This window comes from Condylostylus longicornis, unplaced genomic scaffold (assembly GCF_029603195.1).
Source record: "Condylostylus longicornis isolate FDR11 unplaced genomic scaffold, ASM2960319v2 ptg000107l, whole genome shotgun sequence".
Taxonomy (NCBI): Eukaryota; Metazoa; Arthropoda; class Insecta; order Diptera; family Dolichopodidae; genus Condylostylus; species Condylostylus longicornis.
Window position 1 is genome coordinate 2,655,228 of NW_026578075.1, and position 18,476 is coordinate 2,673,703.

The window sequence follows — 18,476 nt, forward strand, 5'->3', positions numbered from 1 at the left end:
AAGAAATTTAGTGTTAAAGTTAAAATCTTGCTGTTAAACCGACAGCGATATTTTGAAATCTTTCTTTTTTAACAAGAGTTTTATTCAAGTATACAATAAATTAGGCAATTTAAGAAGAAATTTTTAGAGAAAAAAGCGTTTTATATATTAAATTTTTTAATCAATTTCTGTTCAGTACGTACTTACATACATACATGTATATGTTAACACTATTTTGATGACAGGTTTAAAACTATACAGAGAAATAAAATTAAAATAAATCTTAACATATGCAACTATACTGAATACATAAGCCAAATAATAAATTACATCATAAAATTTGTAAATTAATCAATTACATAAATAATATATAATATTATGTATGGATGTGTGTAGGTACTTAATTAATAATATTTCTCTCATTATTGATTTACTACAATACTAACATTACTAACAACTGTCAATACTCTTTAATATATTGTATTTAGACTTCCGGGGCTTGGTTACAAATTATTTGAATAATATTTTTATTGATAATTTTTCAAAATTTATAGTTTTTTATATGAAAATATAATTTATTTTCATTATATTGTTATTAATAATTGCAGGAGATAAAATTTTGCTTTATTTATGTATTTAATTCCATGTGTGTCATGCTTTTACAATATGCAAACTTTTAATTAATTACGACAAAAATTATGTATCAATATGTGAACCATGTTTTGTTTTTTTTACGAGTTTTCTTTTTGAATTGTCTTTATTTTTGAAATTAATGTTTTGCTTTCTTTGGTACTTTCATTAAAAAATTCCGAAAGGTTAAATTTATATTTCTTTATTATTGCTCATAAAATCGGACGCTGAAATATTCTCATTCTAAAGTAACGATTACATCGCCTCCTGATGGTGATTATTCTAAGTGCTTAGAAAATTTTACGTTTCTAAGCAAAATTACAAGCATAATAAAACATTGTCAAAAATTATGCTTTTTTGAAAAATGTAATGGAAAACGTCTTTTGTTAACCGATGAGAATTTTATTACAACCGAAGTTTCTGAGAAATACTTGATGTTTTTTAAACTTAATGTTGTGGTGGGCATTATGAAATAAAAATTCGAATAATATTTCCTGATTTTTTCCCTTTTTTAATAAAACAAAAATTTTCGTTCAATTATAGTATTATAAAAGTCCAAAAAATATTTAAAAATGCAAGTCAACTATCCATAAGCTTTCTTGTTTTCTTACAGATTTAATACACTGTCATCCAGAACTTTGAACATAAGTATCAAGGCTTTAGTATAGAATTTTTTTTTGTTTTTGAGTTTTTGATCTCAAAATATTAATTTTCTTTTATCAATTTTGCTAATATATATTGCCTTAAGTTTTTTTTTATACACGAATATAAGTAGCGCCTTATATTACAATGAAACATTCACCTTTCGACCTTATTGAATAAAATATTTTGATATTGTACCCTTGCTGGGATGATCATTTAGTATATATGTATATTTACCTTGATATTATGAACTTTACATTAGTTTTGTTTTTTATTCCCTTTCTGGACGTTATCCAAAATTTGTAAATTCGTTCTGAATAAATGGGGGAATAAGTTTGAAATTTTTTGCTTTAGAAAATTGCTTTTGCACTCTTCAAATATATAAAATGCGCACATCCATATGCATAATTTATCCGGAAACGTGCATTAAAACTAGTTTTAATTGCTGATTTTTGAGATTACAAGTAGCATTTAATTATCGTTTGAGGCGTTGAGAATCAGTTATTGTCATTGAATTTTCGCACATTTTCGCTAAAATATCACCAACTATATATTCAACAACGTTCCAAAGCTTTTATAAATACCATATTGTACAATTGAGATGCTCTATAAGTGGGAATAAATTAATTTCATTGAAAAAATTTGAAATCCTTTTCGGGATGTGGCAGTCTTTCTATAATAAAATGGTATAGTTAGAATTAAGTAAATGACGTTGATAACTCTAACAAATTACACATGTGTGGTAAAATAAAAACACGAAAAACAAGAAAATGATTTTAAGAATTCATGAGAATATCTCAAAGTTAGTTGAATTAACTTAATTCATCCTGTTTTAGTATACTTTTGAAATGAGTTCATTCTTTCGATATGAACTGCATGACGACGGAACAATATTGTTAGATGCTTTTTTTCACATATAAACTTTTGTTTAATACTTTCTTGTATTATTGTTTTAGTATTCACTATTGCACGACTTATTTAAAACTATTGTTTATTAATAATGCCACGATAACAAAGTATATAAGACGACTATTATAATGAATAAAATCAATTCTAGTTTTGAATTCAGTTCAAGTTATGATTTTTTATTTACTTTTTTATTTTAATAAAATTTTTTGATTTCAGTTTTGATTAAAAACTAATTGAATTGGTTTCCTACTAATTTTATTTAAATTTAAATTTATTTTTTGTTGATTTATTGTAATATATGTTTGATATTGTTATTTAAGTTAAATCCACTTAAGACATGAAGTCTATATTTTGTAGGCTTGCTATACATTACTGTAATTATAACTTCACAGGGGCTATGGAACCTTGCAACTATGCAATCTGAAAGAGTGATCTTAAGTAATCCAAGGAGTTAAAAAAAATATTTGAGATAGTCCGGTATTTTTGAAGTCTTATTGCCTGAAATACAATTTACAACTGGCTCCAAAAAAAAGAAGTGATATGTATATCTAAACCACTGTTGGTAAATTTCAATGCAGTTTGAAAATGGAATGCTGTTATGTATTTATATCTTATTATGCAGCCGCAAAAGCTATCCTAAACCTTAAATATTACAGATTTTTCGATATAATTTTTGTTATAAAGAGGTTATGCCGTTTGCCGGAATAAATAAGGGTAATTTATTCTGGTAAATGGCCTAACCCCGACTTAAACGGCTTCCGGTAAACGGTAAATTAAGTAATTATTTTTCTAAATTATTTTTTATATGGTTGGATGCAGTTGAAACTGACAAAAACAAAAATTTGATCTATATTAACATATTTACTAGGGACGGTTGTCAATGCTATTCAAAGCTAATGGTGCGAACAAATCTATAAAACGTTCAAAACTCTTCTTTAATGTTTTTATGTAATAAAAGTGCTGCTACCTAAAATTACTGTAAAACACAATTTATTAATTCCCAACAAATTTCCAAAATAATCTGAAAATTTCTGTTAATATGGCCTTTATACACGCCTTATATTTTTACACAGGATTTAGGTCGTATATTTCAATTTCAACTAAATTTATTGAGTAGATTTTGCAATTTATTTATTTTTTCGATAAAACTATTCAAAATATGATCCTAGCAAATTTACAATTAATAATTTTCTATACTGTGTACGCACATGTAAATGAAGATGAAATAAATTGGGGTTTAAAAATACTATATGGAAAGAAGCATTCAACTATTTGCGTTCATTTTTATTTTTCTTTCTTTCTTTTCTTGTTTTTGTTATGAACTTTTGAATGGACAAATAAAATGCAATTTTTCATCATTTATGCTTTTTACAGTCGTGTCCTTTTGATTTTTATTTTTTCTTATTTTTTTTATCTTATATATAGATAATATTATGTACATATATATGTAGATATGCAACAATAAAAGCAAAAGGAATTTTGTAATTCGGAATATCAACCTACGAATTTGACAATAGCAAATGAATGTTTTTTCTTTCTTCCTTGTTTTTTTTTCTAATTTTTTATTACAAATTGAAAACATCTGCTTCTGAATGCTATGGCTATTATAATTGTGTATATATGTATGTATGTATATCATAATATATTAAAATGTATCACACAGGTAACAAGCCGCAAAGAAAGTGAGTGAATATATTTTTAAATCACGGCGAAATTTGCAACAAAACAATTTTATATTCCTGTGTGCCTGTTCTCTACGACCCGAACATTGTACTATAATCATGTACACATATATGTTTGGATAATCATATAATATGTATACGTATATATCTATTTATCATTTATAAAACGCATAACTAGGGACCGAACTATTCAAACAAAAAAAACGAATCTAAAGGACAAGTGCATGAAATAAAATTTCAAAATAAAAAATATTTATAAAACCTATAGGTTTACCTTACCGAAAATTTTTATACTAAATCTCAACTTTACACAAGCAACACTCGATTATAGTACAAAATAATTTATTAATTGAAAATAATTTTAATGCGTGATTTCATCCTTAATATTATTTATGATTCTATAATTCTTCTCTTAAAAAGAAATATAGAGTTTCTTAGAAAACTAAGAAAAGAAAAAATTTATTTTATAATTTTTTGTTATTTACCAGACGGATCATATGAAATAAATTTCCAGATTATTTTTGTATGCGCATAGGTACATGAATGTACTTTTTTTAAATGAATATTTGCAAAATAGAATCAGAAGTTCGACAAGGTCAAAAATTTTTTTATTCAATTTTTAAGAAACGCACATTTTTTAAATCTTGAAAAAAAGTAAGAGTGGTTAATCAAACTCAAATTACAAGAAAACGTATAATGTTTTATCATTCTTTATTAATCATAATTTCTCATTCATTCATATTTAGTGTGATATTTTAGATTCAGAGATCAGACAAGATTCGAAAATATTAATATTGTCGCTAATAATAGTATTTAATGTTTCATTATAATGTAAAAGTTATTCAAAGTTGAAGAGTAGGGCAAAATGGTTTTTTATTTTATAGTGCTAAATAGCACATTTGTTAGAGAATGGCGTTACATTTTAAAAGAGGCAAACACTCATAGAGAGAAAGAAATATAGACTCATATCTTGTCTACAGATAGTTTTTTGGTACTCCTTTTTAGACTTTTGGAATTTTTAGACTTAATTAGAGGTTTTAGGAGAGTAATCAGACGAACTTATTAACTAATTATGTATATAAAATAAATACATAATTACTTAACTATACAAAATGTACCTGTTGATCTAAATGTTTGCGTTCTTACCTACATATAACATAGTAGATTTTTGAACAATTAATAATTTCTCCCATTACAATAAAATATTTCGAAAAACTACAGTATATATTTGAAAAATTTTTAATTAAATTTAAAAACAAAAAATCGATCATTAAAGTGAAAATTTTGGCATATGTCATTAAAATCACTCAAATTTTTAAAAACCGCAAAAATCTTGTATGTATTTAATTAATTATTTTGCGAGTTTTATTTTTTAGTAGAAACTCTTTTACCCTTTCATGCTCAAATGTTTGTATTACATAGTTATACATACATATGTATGTATATGAGTTGATATTGCGTATGTGTTATACATAGAAAAAAAAATCCACCTAAATATTTCTTTTGTAATCTAAAAGAGCTTAAGATAATTATTATTAAAAAAAATTTTTTTAATAGCTTCTTCGTCATACAAAATCATCAAATAATTATAAAAATAAAATTTAGGAAAATTATTTCTTCACACGAAATCTTTTTAAATTTTTAATTCACAATACTGAAAAAAATAATGTCTTAAAAGTTTAGTTTCACTTTGAAGAGTAAAAACGGAAACTAATGTCACATCAAATACAAATTGACGTATGTCAAAAATCTGATTTAATTTTTAATATATTATTGCAATGTTGGCAATGATTTACAAAAATTTATTGAAATTTTTACATTTACTTTAAGAAATCATTTTATTTCCTACTCGATTAATAAAAATAACAGTGTAAAATTTTGAATTTTCTGTATAAAATGACATTTAACGCACTTCGTTTGTACAAATAATTGTGAGTTGTATTGTTAGGCTAAATATATGCAAAACGATTAAATTTAATGAAATCAGTTATGATTTGAGTCCAACTGAATGCATAACTAACACGATTCAGTTAAATATGACTGGTATATCATGCTTAAAAATTAAATACATAATTCAGTCGTATACTGTCATCTGCATTACATACTTTTTTTAATGAATTTACATTTGAAATTTAAAAAAAAAAAGTACAAACTATTATTTCGCATTTTTACAAATTCCTACATTATTTAATTGATATTAAAAGTTTTGAATGTTATAGCCCAAGGTTACCAAATCGTCATTTAATTCGGTTACTTATACAAGTATTATGTGTATAAATACATAGACATCAACTGTATATAAATCTATACGGATTATTTTTGAAAATCTCTTAAACGATATTTAATTATTATGTTTGCCGAGTTTTTATTAAGTTGTTTATTAAACATACAATCTGTAAGACAATTTATGTGTCATTAAACCACAAAATGTAGAAATTAGTATTTGCTTTTTGAAAGTGTTGTTACAAAACTTTACTAGAGTTTGTGGCTACAGCTGCATAGAAAACTTGAGTTTTGCCATTATATAAGTAAAATTTTCGATCATATTTTTAAGCTTCTCATTTAACATACATACATTAATTTGTATGTCGAAATATTCTCAATGCATGATTGTGGAATTTTGAAACTTCTTAATTTCGATTCTGATCAGAAAATTATTGCTGCCAACCATATAACGGTGATCATATATGGAAAAGAATTTGAATAGACCCTGTTTACAACGATTCCAGTACTTAATAGGATTATGACAGTTGCTTGAACTTTCCGACGTTTTCTTTTTCTAATTTAAATAATGAGCCAAAATGTGGAATAATTGCTAGAAACAAAAGTAGATTGAACTCTCGAATAAAAATTTCCATAAAGGCTGATGGTTACATTAAGAGATCTAAAAGTTCCATATACGGCACCTAAATAATTAGATATTAGCGAATTAAATACAAGACAATGTTAAGAGACATTTTGCCATCAATAGGATCATTGAATTTTTTTGTTTATAACAGTATTTCCTTATATGGCAGAATATAGGTACCTATAGCTAATAAATTCCTGAATACTCATGTATGTATGTGAGTTTCTAATTTCAATATGAGTTTGACTAAAAATTAAATTAAGACATGAAGCTCTATATTAACATTCTTTAAGGAATTCGTGCTGGTAATATTGTCTATAATGCAATAACCACATAATAAGGAATAAAAAGGATCGATTTTGTGATTCTTCATTTCGTACATTTTACTGTTGTCTATATGGAGTGGCTATTTTATAATACCTTCCGCAATTGGTCATGCAAATAACAAGTAATAATAATATTTATATATATGTAGGATATATAGAGATTTTATAACAATGAATAATGCATTTTGGTGTCCAAAATCTACCCATATTTGTTGTACGTTCATAATTTATACTTGTATTCTATTCATTACCTTACTATCATTGTTAGCATTTGTATTTATATATAAAAAAATAAAAATAAAAAATACAAACACAAATTTCACATCATGTCGGCTTAATGACATCTCTTGTTGTCCCGTTGACTAATACGCGTTCTCTTTTAAAACATGCGAATCTGTTACTCTTCCATATTAAGAAATAAAGAAATTTCAATATATACATACACACAAATACGTATACATTTTTATTTTTTTTTATAATATTTTATAGTTTGGAATATTTTTACCTTTTTATTTCTGTTGAGATCAAGGTAAAAATTTTATTTTTGAATACTTTATTTAAATGCATCCTTTAGTAGTATTATATTGAAAACAAATTGAAGTGTCCATAACTATAATAAAAATCAACTACAAATAATAATCGGAAAAAAAAGAAGAAAATGTAAAAAGAAGTTTCAATGCACGATCATATAACCATTTTTAAATAATAGCCAGGGACCTATAAGAATATGAATACAAAAGTTAACCATTCAGTAGTTCGGTATTTAAATGTAAGTATGTACATTTTATATTTGAATGGCACATGAACACAATTTTAGATTTCATTTTATAACTGAACAAATGAATAAATTTATTGAACTTTCAAGATATTTTCCATAATTTCAATATTTATTACGATGCAAATGAGTAATAATAAGCATAATTTTACCCAAATATCAATCCATTAATTCACGTATACAATAAATGCACTTTTTATTATTTAAAATTTAAAATTTTAATGTTTTTTTATTCACAAAATTTTTGGCATCATACACAAATTGTGCGTGTTCCAAATTTTTCTTTAGATTGAACATTCAAGATATGAAGTTCTTTCGAAATTGCCTTTTTTTGTAAGACTCCACAATATGTAAAATATAATTTCTTTTAGAGTAAAAGAAAGATGATTAAATAAACATTTAACAAACAAAGTAAGCGAACAGTAAGCACTAAGTAACAAGCGAACAGTTTGTATGAGAGGTTGAAATTGTTTAAAACAAATTGATTTCATGTTGCTGAATATGAAAATCTCAGATATTTTGGTATTGTCACTTAAAAAAAGTAAAAGTGAAAAGGCTATTTTAGGTAGGCTATTTCTTTGTGGTGAAATTATTTCTAATTAAAAGATTGTAGTGATTGTTTATTAAATAAACATTTGAATTTGCTTAAAAATTGCACATAGTCGATTTTGATTTTTCACTCATTTGTAATTTTTGAGCACGTTTGTGTGAGTGTGCCTTTCGAAACTATCATAACTAGTGGAAACTTTTGTATCATTGGAAAACTCTAATTATTGTTTGATGCCCATAGGAAGCTCCTGACATTGAAGTAAAGAAGTGAAGTGACTTTGACATTCTTGGTATATATTTGACCTTTCTTTGTTCTAATCCGATGATGATAGGACCTGTTTCGTTTGCAACTAAACTTTTTATCTAGCAATCGGCTATAAGGTAGATTTTGAATGACATGTGGATGTTCCAACAGCTAATTTAAGTATTGGGTATGAAGTCTTCTATTGGAATAATATTCCATTCTAGTTGACATCGGATGGGCTTGAATTTTTCGTGTTGATATGAAACCATATAGTCTCTCTGGTATGTAGACTGATATTCCCACCTCTGTTTCCTTTATTTGTAATTCTACATTGTATTTATAATGCTTTCTTATACTCTTTTTTGGAATTTTCCACTGTTTTTATTTAATTTAGGATCGGTTTCTATTTGGTCTCATGTTTTTTTCCAACCATAAATGACAGATCCAACCATAAATATCAGATATCCAGGGTTATTTATTATCTATGTTTCCAACCAACGTTCCTTCCTTGTTACAATACTAACTAACAAATTGGGCATGATGATGTGTGATAATGAATAATACGAGCATATTCCAGCTAATTTCTCTTGAAAAATCTCAAAATGGTTAATCGATTCTCATAATTTAGCAAAATTTATTACATATTACGTATTTACAATGCCATATTGTAAATTCAATTAGAAATAGTTTTTGTGAATTTGGTTTTAATGTCAAAAAAACAAAATTTTTTATTTTTTTTATAAAATTTGTGAAAAAAATTTAAAATTTTTCTTTTTGAAAAAGTTGTATGAAATTTAATTTAATTTTTTAAATTCACAATAATTTAATTGTTCACAGTAGACGTACATAAGTCGTCAAATAAAATCAAAATCGAATGTTGCTCATAAATTTCTTACTTTCAAAACTTGGGATGTGAGACCATCAATTTGGACAAAATTCGTATTTAATTTTTACATACAAATAATATTGCATACACAATTAAATACAAATATAATTAAATTTTGTTCTTTGTTTTTTTATTTTAAGTGTGCAACTGTAATGGACATGCACGTCAATGTCGTTTTAATATGGAACTTTTCAAATTATCTGGAGGTATATCGGGAGGAGTTTGTATTAATTGCCGGCATGCAACAACTGGTCGCTATTGTCATTATTGCAAAGAAGGCTATTACAGAGATCCAACAAAACCACTTAATCATAGGAAGGCATGCAAACGTAAGTGAAGTTGTACACTTGTATCTACATACATATATGTATGTAGATATAAAAAAAAAGCATATTCTATTAATTATTTTCATTATTATACTTTTGAACATTAATTATTGTAATGAATTTATTATTTTCGTTCTTTTTTGAAAACATTCAATTATTTTCTTTTCAAGTTTTACGTCTTAATTTATATTAAGAGTTCTGTTAGTGTAGAGCGAGCGGTATTGTTCAATTAAAAAAAATACAGACCCTCTATATAGTATATTAAAAGGTAAACATTTTGTACATTTCTCGGCATTTCTCAGCGTACACAATAAAACAATTGAGGTTCGATTATTTTATAAGAAACATATACGCGCATATACGGTTATGCAACTAAATATGTACGCACTCATACATAGTTGCTCAATAATTTAAACCAGATTCCGATCTATATTTACCTTGAAAACGAAATAAATTTTCAGTTGAACTTCATTTCTTTTAATTTTTTGCTTTTTTTTAAATTGGAAACATCACTCAAAGTTAAAATTTTAAAGTGCAAAAATAACATTTTTCTTTTTTATTTCTTGTAAACAAAAATAGAGGAAAAGAATCTAAAATTTTCTTTTTTAAAATATTCATTCAATTAAATATAAAAATCCTCAAAATTAAATGGATTTACACTTTAATCATAAATTTTATTTAATTAAACTAAGCAAACATATTCATACAAACTTGTTATTAACAATTTTATGGGAACATTGTAGTTTTCTTAGTGTGGTAAAATCAAAAAAAAAATTTATGTTATTCTTTGAAAATTTGGTGATTACTAATTACAAATTAGATTTTATTTATTTTCATTTCGAATTCTAATGAATAAATTCTAAAATTAAATAAAGATTAATGAAAAATTATCAGATTCTTTGAAAATTATTAATAAATTTTGTATATGTATCTACATATATGCATAAATTGTAACATTCAAGAATAATAATTTTCTTATAAACATCTTGTAACTTAAAATAATAAAATTGATATAGTGAATAATTTGTGCGAAGTGAATATGTAGCAAGTACTTTAAATTGAAGCATTAGAATATTGTTATTGGAAGCATATTGTACATAACATGCATATAGAGTTGGGGACCCAATCATTAAAAAATTTCGATTTCGAAGTAATGAAGCAATGGAATGAGTTTAGAAAATCCTTGTTGATTATGAAAAATTAATGTATAAATTTTAATTAAAAAAAATAGAGTTTATCTTGTCAACTCTGTGATCCTCGTACAAGGTTGTTATCCTAGATAACAAATATGCCAAAGCTGACTATTGAACAGATTACAACTTTAATAAGGATGGTTTTGTTTCGCAAGAAATGAAATAAATAAATCTACGTGGTGTTGAACCTTTTGTATCCGGCTGTATTCAAACATTTAGTCGAGAAACAAGGAAGAAAAATCACAGAGCGAATTTATAATACTCTTCGAACATATAAGTTTGCAATAAAACGAAATAATAGTTGCTGCATTACCTTAGCTTAACAATTTATGCAAAATGTCAGTATTATATTTTCGAGAGTTTTTAAGATATCAAGAAATTTCAATTACTTTTATGACACATAACCACCGCAATATTATACATATTTGCTTTTGTGAAATTTCGATATTATAGCTTCAATAATTTCCTATAGACATAGCCAAGTGGCATTTGAAGTTTCAGGGCAGCTACATGAACCACTGACTCGACCACATTCAATTTGAGTAAAGTTGCAGAACTTACTACTATAAGTCATTTCTAAAAATTTGGTGAGCTTGACTAAGTGAGTTTTTGATTTTTCGTTGAAACGGACAGACCGATTAACAGATATGGTTGAATCGACACAGAACTCGACGCTGATCAGAAACATACACTTATCTCTATATCTTAGATCATTGTAACAAATGGAAAGGCAAATTAATAATACTCTTCGAATATAAGTTCGTACGGGTATCACCAGACCAGAAAAAAATGTTTTAACTGTATCTTGCGTATTTTCCGGAGAAAAATGATGTTTTTTTACAATGTATTCTTACATAAGTTTGTATGCAAAATTATTTTAAAAATATTTAAGAAAAGTGACACGTTTCAGTTGCGTATTAAATATTACACTCCCAAAATCACTTTATTTTCAACACTATATTTTTCACCATACTGTTTTTCTTTGGAAAAATTTAAATTTCTATATAATGTATTTCTTTCTTAAAATAAGAATCTTATTCAACACTTTGACTTAGAATAACTCAATCATTTAATAATAATGCCCTGAAATATATTAAAGAAAAATTGACTTGCATAAAATTTACCTGAAATTTAATTTGAACCAACTCTTAAACTTTCTTTCTGGCAACATTTTTGAAAATTTTACAACAATATTAAAGAAAGTTAAAAAATCTAGACAAATCTAGACAATTTTATGTTCATTTGTATACCATATACATATATAATTATTCAATTAAACTTCATAAAAAAAATCATTAAACATATTCCATTACAACATACACAAACACTTAAACTTTAATTGTATACATGGTAAGATCTTCCATCTTCTTAAATGAGAGACACTCTCTTTGTAAAAAATTTGACTAGCATTAAAAGTAATTTTTTTTATGTGCATTGTAATAAAAGAGATTTAATTATATTTTACTTAATTTTTTTCAATAATTCTTTTCTTTTAACAACGAAAAAGTGAAATTTATTTGAAAATGATTTTTTTTTTGAGGGACCAAAATCATAGAACTAGAAATTTTATATAAAAGAAATACCGACATAGCAATAATTTTCTTTTTTTTTAAATAACTGCAAAAGTAAATTTTCTTAACCCTGCGTAACTTAATGTACTATTTCCACCATAAAATATAATAATAAAAATAAGAAAGAAGAAAAAGTACGACTACAGCACAATATTGCCAATGTTACGCTGATTTAAAACTTTTATTACTTGAATTTTGTTTTATAAGTAAGCGTGAAAGAAGACAATTTAAGACTCTAAAATATGTTTTAGATTATGTTTTAAATAATAATAGTTCAATCTGAATTTCGTTCCCTGTAAATATCATTTTACTTTTCTATATAATAGACATACTTATATACATACATGTAATAAAATATGACTATGTTGTTTAAAAGAAATCTACATTTAAATTTTCCGAATGATTGAAAAATTTACGCAAACATTTTTTTCCTCATTTTGTTTTCTTGTTATTGTTTTTTCTTTCTTTCTCTTAGTTAGGGTGGAAATCCTTCACATAAAATTGATATTTTGGTAAACAAGCGGAAAAAGTCATTATATGAACTTAAACGAAAAAAAAACAAATGCCTCAATATATGTACCTATACACACATATACAGAAAAGTTAAAGAAATTCTAAAATCATCAGGGACGTTGAAGAAACATCAAAAGGAAATAAAGTTATGTGAAGAGAAAAAAAATAGGTTAAAATACTTTCGATATATAAAAATCTTTTTTTTTTTTAACAATATTCTGTTGAATTAAAATTGAAACTTTGGAATTTAAGGCACGTATACATTATATGTATTATTATAATATTCCCCTACCTTATTATAATGTAAGGTATAACAAAATTGTGAAAATTATTATAAATACTTACATATTTTTTATATATATCAAATATAATGAGTTCAAAAATATTTATATTAAGATAAAACAATGAAGGACTCATATAGTCTCTCTTTTTAAATTTTAATTATGAAGAGCAAGAAAAAAAGCACATGGGAATAGTAACGAATAACGCTCTTAAGTTTTAACTCGAATAATCTCTTTTATATACTCTTCTAATTTGTTAAATTTAATAGATTCGATATACAAGAAACAGTGTTGAGGCTTAATATTTTAGAGAGAGTTCTTTTACAATGTCAAATGGAAAAATGCGTAATGATTGTCTGATAAGAGATTTAAATTGAGACACTTTTGCTCAATGTCTACACATTAATTAGTCATTGAAATAAAATTTCGATTTAAAGTACTTTTTAAATTCACATAACCTGTCCAACTCTTATGCTTGCTTTGTACAATTATAGCTAAGACAAAAATTTATCTAAAAGAATAAGAAATTGCATATTTTTAGGCAGTGGAAAAAACTTGTAAAAAACTTATTTCAAATATGTGAGATGAAAATTTGTTTCTCATAAATCATTTTTAATGTAAACGCTACCCGATCATTTTGACAAATCAAAATAATTTTTGCTCTTTTTTACAATTTGTAGACATCTTTAATAAACAAAACAAATAGAAGATATTTTTGTACTCAATTCTTTAATACCATATTGTCGTAACGTGCTACAAATAGATATATTAGCAAACGTTATTCTTGATTACATTTACGATAAATGTGATTGTGATTTTACAAGAGCCATACCAGACAGGCTGTCAAAAATACTTTAATTTTACCTTAAATTCTTTTATCGAAAAAAAATTATTTATAATGTTACCAATAATTTGCGGTTCTGTAAAACAAAACTTGTTATATGGTAAAGAACTATTGACGAATTTCCCCTAATGACTTAAAACAAAAGAATCTGCAGTGTAGAATTTATACTGCATTATAAATTAAGCTGACGTTAAATCTTACGTTTTCATAAGCGCTCTTTAATATTAAATTCACTATAAATACATAATAGAAATTTCAAAATGTCATTTAAAATAATATTGTTGTTTAAATTAATCTTATGTTATTTTTAATTAAAGAAATTTAAATTAATCGATGTTAATATAAATACAACCCTGATAAAACGGAAATTTATTGTTAGCTTTTTGTACTTATTTAAATATGAAGATTTTGTTTAGCAGAAAATTTATGTACTCTTTAAGATTTATTTCTTGTGACAAGTTAAACTAAATGAAACCCTTAATAATATTTCAAAAAAATTATTTTGTATTTCACTCTAAGGAAAAAATAAAAACAACAAAAAATAAAAAACATAAATAAATAATTTAAAAAGGCAAGCGCGCCCCTTTTATAATCGTCAGTAGAGAAAATTACTCATGATATGCGTACAAAGATATTTAAAAAAAAAAAAAAAACAAATATGGAGAGAAACGAAATTTTTTTACCTTTTTTTTTTGATTTTTTTTATTTTTTTAACTAACGCACATCCTGATGAGGTCTAAATTCATATTTTCCTTTTGTTTTTTTTTTATTTTACCAATGTCAAAAAATTCTTTAATAATGGTCTAAGCAGGTGAATTTTTTGCCACTTTTTTTTTCTATATTTTTTTTTTTTTAATTTGTAAGCAGAAACTGAGTAATGATGAGAATCAATCATTTCGATAGCTATGTATACAAAAGTGGCCTCCCTAAGGATAAAGCAAAAAAAAAAAAAAATAAAAAAATTGTATTTTTTCAGTAAAGTTATCTGATAAAATAAAACATTAAAAAAAGGACGAAAATAAATTTCTATATTTAGTCAAAAGCTAAATAAAAACATTTAAAATGAAAAATAAGAAAATTTTAAAAATTTTAAGTAAGAAAATACGAAATGAATTTTATTTTCACCTTAATGAAACGAGAAGGAAATTGTTGTTTTTGTTTTGCTTTTTTTTTAATTTGGTGAAAAATTTTTACTTCTTTTCATGTGTTCTCATTTACTCTTAATCATTTTACATGGTAATTTTTCCCGTCTTTGTAGTTTTGCTCCAAAGTCAATTAGATTTTCATTTTTAAAGAAAATTCTTTCCTAACTTGAAAACCATTTACTAATTTAAAAGAGCAATAGGAAGTGTAAAAGAACCCCTAAAAACTTCATCAATGAATTTTTTACTAAATTACTTACATGTCGTAATTTTTTTCTTAACTCATCGTAAGTATATCAAGATTAATTTCTAAATACATTTATTAAATAACATAGAAGACCATGTCATAAGAAATTAGTCTTATTTGAGTTAGATTTGAGTTAGATTTTTTTTAAAAATTAAATATTTCTTATGGCAAATGATTGTATTAGCATAGCTAAAATCTTTGTCACAAAATAATTTATTAGCATTCATTTTTTTTTCTTAATTTTTCCATTATTTTGAGAAAAAGAACAAAAGACTATGTGGATTGGATTTAATAAATTTTTATTGCCAAGAAAGTGAATTTTGTATGTATATACAAAATTTCATGCTCTATTAAAAATATTTTAGAAATATTGTTTTTTTGGCAACTCAGGGATTTTTAATTTTGCAATGCAAATTTTTATTAATTAAAAAAAGCAAATATAACCAGCTAACCTACAATAAATACAACAAAACAAAGTCTTTAACCTTAAACCGAAAAATTTAATAATAATTAATAAAAATAAATTACAAAAAATTAATTTAAATTTTTTTGAATTTAGAACTAGAAGAGCATTTTACCATTAAAATTTTGTAAAATATCTAGGCATTAAGAATTATAGACATGAAGAAATTGAAAATCAAAATAATGTGGTCACTACATATTCGACTATATTGCGTACTTTCAAAATAATATTTACAAACTCCATTTAAATAAATTAAAGATTTGTGCATAAGATCTTGAAAACAGATTTAATTATTTCCAATTCCAACGAAATTGCTCATATTCCAGTTGGAAAAATGTAGATTAGCTTCTTTGTAGAAAATCTCTTTCTGGAATCAAAAATTTGTTGAAATTTAATTTCATTGACAAAAACATGAGGCAAAAATCTGACCGATTCGTTAAATTCACAAAATAGGATCCGTTTTAAATTTTTATTTAAATTGAATATTTATAGACACAACTGAAATGCAATTCAAAGGCAGATAAATTGGCATTTTGTTCTACATAGTTTTTCTGTTATTCTCCGGAACGATAAATTTCGGTGAAAACCTTGACATATGAAATGCGAACGATCACAATACCTCCCTTACTGAGTGAAACACTATTACGGTTAAAATAGAACCAAAATAATTTACTAGACCACAAAATTTTAATATCCTTATGCTTACGGTATTTATGGAATATAATAGAAATAATTTTTGTCTTCCTCGATTGATTATAATAAATTGTACAAAGTTAAAAGAATTTTCACCACATTTGGAAGGTAGAATTTTTTTTTCATATTTTGTATTTGTATTTTTATTCTTTCCGAGTGTTATAGTACCAATGGTATTCATAAAATTTGTGGAGGCTCGTTTATTATGTACAATTATGTTCTTTATATTTTATTATAATTCATTCTATTGTGAATTTCTTTCAGCTTGTTGTAGGTTATAAATAATGTGATCCGTATATTTTAGGTTATGCTTAAATACATAAACTAAAATAATAATAAATATTTTAATCTAATGATAAATCGATTAAATTTATTTTTTCATTTTCCAAATATCTTGTTTGATCATTTTTATTATGAATGTGCAATAAAAATTTTAGAAATGAAAGAAATAATTATTGCATTGAAGTAAGTGTCATAAAACCGTGTACATTACCAACATACATACATGTACATATATATAAAGAACTATTAAGCCAGTTACTGTATATACAAATTTAGAAAGTACGTTTTGACTGACAGAAAAATTGACCAATATCAGAAACATAAAATGTGAATTTTCTCATGAATAATTTAAATTTTTGAAGATAAACAAAAAATCCCTTGTCATAATTTTTTTCCTTTAATTTTTCTTTGTATTTTTATTACTTCATAAAAGACAGTTCTGGGAAGTTACTTAAAATTTATATACTTGGCCATACATTTAGAAAGGGTATTATTAATTTAACGTTCCGTTCGTTTGTTCTAAGAAATTAAGTAAAATTCTAAAGAAAAGGCACACATTTTTTGCGCAATCTTGCGTAGCCCGCGTATATTTTGGATTGGATTAAAATTTCTGAAATGTTATTGATAAAATTTTACTTAATCTTGGCTTGAAAGTAATAAATCAAAGTCGAACTTTTTAAGCTGAAATGGTGAAATCTGCACGGAACGAATGTTTATGTCATTGTTTTCAAATAAAGTGTAATTGAAATTTTTAGGTTAAGCCTCATTTTAGAATTATGACAGAAGCCCTTATGGTTTTCCTTTTTATAATTTCAAAATGCGTTCATATAATTTAAAAATGTGCACCAATATTTGATTACATCTATAAAATTTGTGAGAATTATAAAAAATAATTAGCAAAATGTTAAATTCAATGAAGGTCACTTTTAGTATCCTCACCTCATTGGTATTCAAATCTTCTAATTTCGAATTTCAATTACAAATTCATATTGCATACATAAAGGAAGGAAATATATTAAATTTTTAATTAGCCATTAATGTGATTATTCTGTTGTGTAATATTGCAGCAGCTCTGACTTGAATTTAACAGCTGTTTTTTTATCAAATAATTTATACTGTAAATTGTCACTCGAACTCACTTAATTTTACTTTTAAAATAAATTAGGGTTTCAATCTCTTTGATTAAAGTTTATGATTTTCTACATGGTTTTAATTAACAGTAATTCTGTGAAAGTTAATTATACCGGTAATTAATTTTGCCTTAGTGAATGGATGTTCGATTTCAAGTAAGCATTGTTCAATTAGTAACAGGGAAGCATCGAAATAGTGCTAATAAAAACAAACTAGAAAATACAAAGAATATAAAGTGAAATTCGAATATAGATTTTCTAAAACAGAGTCCGTTCCGTAATGGAATCACCGATACAATCCTTAAATGTGGCATTTGAGAA

General features: G+C 25.0%; 1 protein-coding gene across 1 annotated transcript in view; it reads left to right on the forward strand.

The window, feature by feature from the left end:
* The window catches only part of LOC129614328 (netrin-B), a 77,184-nt gene that overhangs the window by 47,563 nt on the left and 11,145 nt on the right, over nt 1–18,476 (forward strand). The window contains exon 2 of the mRNA XM_055528884.1: nt 9,611–9,799. Within this exon, the coding sequence (XP_055384859.1) occupies nt 9,611–9,799 (189 nt within the window). The remainder of the gene's footprint in view (nt 1–9,610; nt 9,800–18,476) is intronic.